Raw genomic sequence first — 9,577 nt, 5'->3', positions numbered from 1 at the left:
CTTTTTTACACTCTACAGCATGAGTCAAGGCAAGGAAATTGTAAACAGATTTTGTTTATCATTTCATGCAATAGGGAAACCAGCAGTTTTGTTGCACAATATGTATATTAAAAATAGACAGTATTGGGCGCCAGAGTGGCTCAATTGGTTAAGCGTCTGCCTTCAGCTCAGGTCAGGGTCCCAGCGTCCCAGGATCAAGTCTCACATTGGGCTCCCTGCTCAGTAGGGAGCCTGCTTCTCCCTCTCCCTCTGCCCCTCAGTCCTGCTTGTGTTCTCTCTCTCTCACTCTATTTCAAATAAATAAATAAAACCTTAAAAAATAGGCAATATTGAGCTGTGTATCATTTTGAATAATTCTACTTTATTCTTTTTATGTCATTAATCTCTTGTGGTCTCTTGAGCAGAAAATACAAGTGCTAAACTCCTTGGTACTTCACACTTGAGGTGATTCAATATGTGCTACAGTTATGTAAAGATCTGAAATACTTTTTATACAAAATTTATTGACTGACAATAAATGTACTTTCCAATTCTACCAGAAAGAACCTGGAATGAAATAGTGAATTTGAAATTCAGTGGAGGATATTAAAACTTTGGATTCATGGGAGTGTTTTCATCGCTCCTCCCACTAAAAATTAATTACTCTGAAAAAGATGTGTGACCTGGGTAGTTTGTTACAATGGTGAAATGGAAGAATACTTCCCCCAAAGCAGAATGATGTCCTTCTTGTAAAGAAAGGAATTACCAAGCTTTGTCAGGCAAATCCCCTTTGAATTTTAGAAATTAAGTTTAATTAAATCCGTAGAAAAATAAATATAACCCCATGGGCAGAAACATGAGAAAAGAAGTTAACCCAGGGGAAATGTCACACAAAATTTTGATAGTATTGTCACAAAATATCATGACAGAGCCAAAAGAGTAAGTCAGTCATCTAAAGAAATGAATGTGATGACACAAAGAGCTCTTTGGAGAGCTCAGATATAAAAATGACTTGGACAAAATGTAGGAGGAATGAGGCAAAATAAAAGGTAAATTTTAAAATATTAAACAATGTCTAATAACGATGTCAGAAGACTAAAGGTAAAATGAAATATGAATACAGAAAGATAAGGAAATGTTTAAAAGGCAAAGCATTTGGGGTTAATGGTAAAATGTTTATGAAGACCCAGGGAGAATGAGGCCACTCATATTTTTCTGCTATTTTATGAATTATTTGTTCTATTCATTTATATATCCTATTTTTTTTTTCAATGTTCAGTTTCCTTTAATGACCCCCATCTCCCTGAAGGCAGGTACAGGCAGCTAGGCGATGGCAAGAGATGTTCACTTGAAGATCTTGCCCTGATTGAAGGTTTTGCCCACATGCTGGAAGGCCCCCTCCCAGGAAAAGTACTCTCGAACCAGCGTCTGGGTCTCCTCGCTGCCAGGATCCAGTTTCCGCCATGTATAGGACTCGTAGTCCACCTGCCAATCTGGACTCAGCGGAAAGGCAAGCTCCCGGCCTCGGAAGACCCAAACTCCAGAAATGGAGCTGCTATTGTTGGTTCCAAAGAGGATGACGCTGGCAAAGGCATTCTTCCTCAGCTTGTCCAACCGCTGGAACATTCCAGTGATGAGGTTGCAACTCATGAAGGTCTGGGTGAGCTCTTCAGGGAAGCGGTACTCAGCGTACCACAGAGACCAGCCATCCTTATCAAAGTGCTCCCAAAAATACGGCAGCGCCACAGAAAGTGTGTCCTCATTGGAGTACTTGCGCTTAAATTCGTCCAACACAAAGGTACTCTTGGGCAGGTGAGCAAAGGGGTCCTTGGCCTTCGGCTCAGCAGCCGGTGCCTGCTCACATTCATCCATCTCCTCCTCAGGAGCAGGGGCAGCAGCCTTTTTCTCCTCTTTCCTCTCAGCCTGGGGCTTCTGCTTCTCTTCCCGAGAACCCTTCTCTTTCCGTGGGGTGTCCTTTTTAGGCTGGCTCTCCGCAAACTTTTTAGCGTCAAACTGGGCCATCTTCTCGCAGAGCTTCACCTCCCCCAGGACGGCCCGGAACTGCGGCTGGTTGATGCAGGTGACGAACCAGCGGGTGGTATTGGGGAAAGCCTGGCGGAAAGAAGGCTCCAGGACCTGTTTATAGAGCCACAACAGGGTGCAGACAACTGTGATGTCAGCCAGTGTCACACGTTCGCCCACCAGGAAAGTCCTCGTCTTCAAGTGAGCATCCAGTAGCCCCAAAATTCGCCTCACTTCCTCCTTTGCATTCTCTGTGGCCTGCTTATTGTGGTGGATGATGCCCAAGGTGGGGAACACCCAGGTACTGGCTGGGGGCACTATGTCGCTATCAGCGAAGCTCACCCACTGCACCACCTGGGCTGCTGCCTCTGGAGTGCTTCCCCGCAGCTCCTCATTGCTCACATAGTATGCAATGGCATTGCTCTCGAACACACAGAATCCATCGTCACCCTCAAATGCTGGAACCTTGCCGGCAGGAAATTTACAGAGAAATTCAGGGGTGCGGTTGGTTTGGCCAAAGTGGAAGTGGGGTGGTGCGGAGAGCACGCGGACCTGAGCCCCGCTGTACTGAGCAGCAATGAGAGCCTTGAAGGCCCTCCAGTTTTCAGGATATGTGTACAGGGTCCCAGCCGCCATGGTGATTCCGCAGAGAAAAGCTATATATCCTATTTTTTATTATGCACAAACTATGTGCTAGAGAAAATATAGGGTTCCATCTGAGTAGGATAGTGTTCAACCAAAATGAAAATAAACATGAATAAAACAATTGAAATTTATCTGCAATGACTAGTAATAGAGCATTTAACTTCTCAAGATAATCATCCATTATTCTTATATTATTGACAGCCAACATTTAATGTTACCATTTGCCTTGAACTATGCCAAATTAAGCCATAAATTATGTGTTAAATGTGTCACCTCACTTAGCCTTCATTTCAGATTGTTATCCAAAATTTACAAATGAGGTAAATTAAATTCCTTACATTGCTATTTTCTTCAAAGCAAGTCTACACACTTTTCATTTTCTGGAACTCCTCCGATCTGCTGACCTCAGTTGAGGCCTACCTGCCACTATGGAAACTACAGGGCCCTGTTGGTAACTAGAATGCAAACAGACCCAGCACAATTAGTTAATTTTCCCACATGGAGACTCTGCCAAGACTACAGCAAAAATGCAAAGTTGTAGGTTTGAGAAATAAAAGCCAAACCATCAAAGAGGTCTTTCCTGATGCCTACTTTTCACTCCTTACCCTGCCTATTTTATCAAGCCATAGTTATCTTTAGTCAGTTTACTGAAAGTTATTTGAAAATTTTCTTTGTGTGTGTGTGTGTGTGAGTTTATTACATGATACCCTCCCTAGAAGGAAGATCTGTGAGAAGAGGGGCTTTTTTTTTTTTTGTCTTTTTCTATGCTACTTACCCAATATCAAATTAATACCTGTCATCTAGTGGGCACTCAATATATATTTAGTTAATTAATTCATGAATTATGAGAGGAAAAAGGCACATAAGGCACTTAGAGCTCCCTATTTGTACAAAAAGAGTGAGCTAAAAGCAATACCACAATCATAGGAAAATTTAAGATTACTATCACCATAAAAGTATTGAAAGATGCAGAAATGGTCATTCTTATAGCAAAATAATTGTTTTTCACTAGATTGACTGATGAGGATGAAAAGGATAGTTCTAGGAGCCTGATGTTTGAGAAATAATTTTTTACTGACTACAGGGTCCCAGTAGAGAATGGCACGCTAGATGACCATGTGACCTAAGCTATCTCCCTTGAATAAGATGTATATAATACATCTTGCCTGCCATAATGTTAGGCTTGCCCAACAGGCCTCCATCATCATTTAGGGAGCATACCTTTCCCATTTAGGAATGTCTCTTAAGAACAGTGGAGAGAATCAATCTTCCACCAGGCCAACTTGTCCCCTTAGCCCAGAAGGATAGATGGATTAACATAAGGATACATTCTGGTTTATGCTTGGTGTCTAAGGTTTTGACAAGATGACCCAAATGATCAGGGATGTGGAAGGAATAAGATTGGACATTTAGTGACAAGGAGGTGTGTTAACAGCACCATCCTTGGGAATATTGAATGCCTGATAACACATATTCTCTGACAAAACATTTCTCATTTTCTAGAAACAGTAGATCAGTGGCCTGATGCCTTTGGAGTTTCATGTCTTCTAATATACTGTATATTATACAGATAGTATAAAATAGTGGAATGACATTTATTGGATAAAAAATGCATTCTAGAATTGCTCCGGATAATCTCTGTACACAGTTGTTTGAGTATAACCATCAACAGTGTCTTCTGACTCATAAAAACAGTGGTTTGGATAGCAAATTATTGATATCTTATCTAGTGAATACATATTTAGATGCACCTAGGAGACAATGTTATATTATTTTATAAAGTGGTAAGTTTTACTGGAAGTGTACTGTAAATTTACATAATTTACTATAAACTTATATTGTTCTCATCCCTCAAAATTAAGGCTTGGCTTGTGTTACCAAAAAAAGAATGCTGACCAGCAAGATACTACTAATCAGTAGAGAGTGCATACGATGGGCAACGTAGAAGGGAATTTTACATCAGGGCTATTGCCTTGTGACTAGTAGAAAAAAACAAGAAAAATCTTTCGTCAATCTTCCATCTTGCTGTGTCATAAATATTTCTATGTTTTAAATAATTTTTCTGTCAATACTGTACAAAAACAATATTTAATGGTCCATAAATTATAAAATATATAGAAGTAATTTTAACTTTAACTAGAGATGTCCAACTATACCTAGACTTGTAGTTAGACATAGAAATTCATTTTTTTGTTCTCTTTGGAAGGGATGTTTGCATTATGTTTTGCAGGAACTTTGTGTTTTGTTGTAGTTTTGTTGTCATTTTAAGATATAATTGTGAGGGGCGCCTGGGTGGCTCAGTCGGTTAATAGGCTCAGGTCATGATCCTGGCGTCCTGGATCGAGCTGCACATCGGGCTCCCTGCTAGGTGGGGAGCCTGCTTCTCCCTCTGCCTCCCGCTCTGCCTACTTGTCTTCTCTCTCTCTCTGTCAAATAAATTAAAAAAAAAAAAACTTAAAAAAAAATTTAAAAAAATAAAAAATAAAAAAAAGATATAATTGTGAAAGAAAATATAATGAATAAATGTTAGGTCCCCAGAAAGGTGAACTTTTTTTTTTTGTCTAAAATTCATTTACCCTCACTTTCTATACAGGGGGAAAATCCTACTGAGACTTCTGCCTCCCAGTGTGAAAGTTGAAATGGGTTATGTACCTCCCAGCACTTATGGAGTAGACATCTGATCCAGCTTGACAATAGCTGCTTCAACTCAATATTGTGAATCTTGAACAAGTTATGTAATTACATAAAAACAAATGACTATTCATTTAAAATTTTAATATATTCCTTAGCAGCAGTGTATATAGCCCCAGAGTATTCACTGCTAACAACAACAGCAAATTCCTATTCTAACCAAGTTATTCCTGTGGCCTGATCTTGGGTGCTGCTTCTGCTCACATCCAGCTTCCCATGAATTCTTTGAACTATCAGACAATCTTTCAATAATTACTCTTCTTGAATTATCCAGAGCCAATATTTGTTGGCAATCAAAAAATTCTGATACACACTATTTGAAAAATAATATAAGTATTTTCATATATAAACTTTACTACTATAAAAAAGTCCATAAAACTGTAATATAGTAGCTTACATACAATCAGATCTAATGATTTTAGCTGATACAAGAATTAGTGCAAATAAAAAGTATGATGTATCTTACAGAAAGTCTAGCGAACATATAAGGTATGTTAATAAAACATGATACAAAAGAAAGATGTAATAATATCACCAAGCTATTCAGGATCAGAAATTAGAAGTTATAGGCCTGATGATCTCAGTTAAATACCATGAAGACTATTTAATAAGTTTTTAAAGAATGGAATTATCTCACTTGGGAGAATGTGTGGTAAAATGAGACTTTGTCCTAGATCTTATTCCCACATCTAACACTTATTTCCCATGTGATTTTCAGCAAATAACTTCCCTAAGATACAGTGTCTTCATTTCTATAATGAACAAAACCAGTCTTGCCATTTTATTGTTTTCCTCATTTATGAATTAAATAAATCTCTGACACATGCTCACTCTATCTGTGTAAGAGCTTTTAACTTTAAAAATTTATGCTTTGGCAGTAAGATGTCCAAGTAGACTCATCTTGTAGAGCCAATTAAGCTGTGTAGCCCCAAAACTGTATACCTCATGGACTGTTTAAGTCCAGGCATGTATTTTCTTGGTTCCCAGAGTAAATCACAAATAGTAAAAACAATTTTACTTCTGCTTCCTCTCTGATTCTCTGTTTTCTGCTTCTGATTTTGTTTTTATTTTTTTAAATTTTTTTTGGCCAAGTGTAGTTTTGATTCTAGTTGAAACATGGCTTCCCCACTGGTGGCAGTAGTTTTGGGAATTGGATTTTATTTTCTGTACATTTAGTCATTTCTGTGGAGTAAAAGCAGGGACCTATTCATTGTCATGTGAGATGTTACTGAATGTCTGTTTGTTAAATAATTAAATAAAATTATAATTATATATTTGGGTTATATTAAAAATATTTAGTAATATTATCATTATTCATTTTTACTATTTAAGAAAGTGTAAAAGGAAGTGTGTGGCTGTGTGGGGCTTTATTTTATGGGCTTATGATCTTTGCAAGTCTGCTAAAATGTTTATGTATGACAGCTGTTCTCAAATAACTGGCTTATGGGGCTTTTTTGAAAGATAAGTTAGTTACTTTGGTTAAAAGCTATATGATGTTGAGACTACGATATGAAGGAGAATAGTAAAAAGTAAATATAAAGAGAATAATGAAAGCAATCACTACTGACATTAACAACATAATGTGAATATGGAAATTTTTTCATTATTAACACATTATTTCCTTTCATTTTTCTTATAATTCATTTTTTATTTAATATTCTTAATGATTTTTATTAAATCATTCCATTTATATTTGAATAGCTGAATTAAATTCAACACAAGTACACAGTATTAAGGTAGATGAAATGCCTCTCTTGGATTTTTATAAAAACTCTCTTTCACTTCTAATAAGCATTTGAGTTTTGTTCCTTAAAAAAAGATAAAAATTATGTTTCTATATCTTTGTTTTGGGACATTAAAACTGTTGTTTTTTTATGAATTCACATGTGGAAAAATTAGGCCTGAAATAATTGTTTCAATTTACAGATTTTCCGTTTCAAATTTTAAGTAACACTAATTTTGAAAAATTAAATTTATCCTTAATTTATTAATTATTAATTATTAATATTATTAATTTATCCACTGAAAATATTAGAGATATCAAATGTCTGATGGACACAATTGCTCAATAATAAGGTCATCAACTCTGCATGACTCTGGTGTACTAACAGACATGCTTTTAGGCCTGTCCATTTCTAATAAAATCTGCCTTTTCCCCTGAGCTCTAATAAACATATGTAGTATTACAGTTGAAAAAGTACTGATTTCACATTCATCATGGATTACCTTCCTTTATAAATAATATGTCAATTTCTTCACAATACTTAATTTTCATTATAGTTTATGTGATACATATCTCTCTCTTTAATCAGATATCAATCATGAATACTAGCTTTGATCATAGAAACAGACAAGACATTTTTCTATGTGAAATACAATGGCATTTCCACAGGGAGGCATTAGTCTTCTGAACTGCTTATTTGATTGCTTTAGCCCTTAACCAGAACACATCTGGCAAAGTAAGCCATTGTTGCAGTACTAAATCTGAAAGTTTTTGTTTTTTAAGTTTCCTTCCATTCTAATTTTGAAAAATCATTACTTTCTCCGAAGAGGAAAGAAAAAGCTATTACTATTAGAAAAGCATGATTAGGGGCGCCTGGGTGGCTCAGTGGTTAAGCATCTGCCTTCAGCTCAGGTCATGATCCCAGGGTCCTGGGATCGAGCCCCGCATCGGGCTCCCTGCTCAGTGGGAAGCCTGCTTCTCCCTCTTCCACTCCCCCTGCTTGTGTTCCTGCTCTCACTGTGTCTCTTTCTGTCAAATAAATAAATAAAATCTTAAAAAAAAAAAAAAAAGAAAAAAAAAAGCATGATTACACATTGTGAATTTTTAAAGTATTGACCACAAATCTCAACATGAATGTAGATGCCTACAGTATTAGAATAGTTATATTTGGTTTTGCTTCCCCAGCTTTTGCTAAAAGATCTTCACACTTACCACTTTATTTGTAGGTTATACCACCCAGAGAACCATTCTACAAGGCTAAATTCTCATATTTTACCCACACTGAAAACTAATAGATTATTGACTAATGTTCTACCAAAAGAGCAAATGCATATTCATACATTTAAATTAGTAGTGTTGGTATGTTTATGTTACATTTGTGTGCAAATGTATGGTCTTCCATATATTTATCTTTACCCTACATCTATCTATCTATATCCATATTTTTTATGTATACACATACACTTCTAGTATTCCTTTCTGTGTATCTAATGAAATTACTAAATATAAGCAAGAAGACATTCAATTATACTGTAAAGCTATCCATATATATTATTAATCATTATTTAACAACCATTATTTTATATATGTAAATATGCATATATATTTATATTAAATATATATCTATATATGTTTAATATTCTTATTAAGCATGCTAGACATAAACAAGTTGCTTAGAATCATAGCTATGACCAAAGATTAACTTTTCTTGTTTTTGGTTGCACATTCCCCAATGACTGTATTATTAGTTCCATTGGGACCAATTTAAAACTATACAGCCCTGTTCTCATGGATCGAATAAGGCAATGTATCATTGTTTAAGTGTGCTACTCAAAAATTTGGAACCCAGAGGGAAAACATAGGAAGATTGAGTAAACAGAAAACAAGCACCTCTCCAATCAATAATCTTTTTACAAAGTTTTAGAAACAATTTTTTACTTCTAATTTATTTATAATGTTTAAGGTATTAAAAAGCAGGAGTCAGAAATTTAATTTATATTCATCATATTTTTCCCTTGGGAAAATACTCAGTATTTGTATCATGTGAGATATTCTACTACAGCAAACCCAAAGAAAAGGAAAGAGAGATTATATTCAAAAGCAGTTCCTAGCATATGTAAGTTATTCTGTTATATACATAAAACGCTTAAAGACTCACGATAATAGTATGAATGTATCTTATTCTTATTTTACAGAAGAAGCTGAGATTGCAATGTTATTTGAATCACTTTCTATTGGACTCCAAAAAAATCACAATATCCTAATGAACATAACTTGCTCATTCCTACCTATCCATACCTTTGCACAATCATTGTTTTATGCAGTTTATATGCATACACCACTTTAGCAATTACTGACTATTTAATATATGCTAAAATGCATTTTACCTAAAACTTCATGTAGCTGCCTCATTTGCATAATATTTGCAGAAATATTACTCCAGTATTTCTTTCTCCAATACTCCAATATTACTCCAATACTCTCTTTCCCACTTAATTTTGTTCATAGAACTAACTA

At 35.8% G+C, this 9,577-nt stretch overlaps 1 protein-coding gene across 1 annotated transcript; it reads right to left on the bottom strand.

The window, feature by feature from the left end:
* Window positions 1-1,238: 1,238 nt before the first annotated feature.
* Window positions 1,239-2,652, bottom strand: LOC145720161 (elongation factor 1-gamma). Its single transcript, XM_081812133.1, has one exon. The coding sequence runs from the start codon at window positions 2,635-2,637 to the stop codon at window positions 1,324-1,326; it is 1,314 nt and encodes a 437-aa protein (XP_081668259.1). The 5' UTR covers window positions 2,638-2,652; the 3' UTR covers window positions 1,239-1,323.
* Window positions 2,653-9,577: the final 6,925 nt, after the last annotated feature.

Source organism: Leptonychotes weddellii, chromosome 2 (genome assembly GCF_054177405.1).
Source record: "Leptonychotes weddellii isolate Sample4059 chromosome 2, ASM5417740v2, whole genome shotgun sequence".
Lineage (NCBI taxonomy): Eukaryota > Metazoa > Chordata > Mammalia > Carnivora > Phocidae > Leptonychotes > Leptonychotes weddellii.
This window is presented reverse-complemented; position numbering and strand designations above follow the sequence as displayed.

Excerpts from the sequence above, each read along its gene's own strand:
- LOC145720161 (XM_081812133.1), bottom strand. The coding sequence starts at position 2,637 with ATGGCGGCTGGGACCCTGTACACATATCCTGAAAACTGGAGGGCCTTC.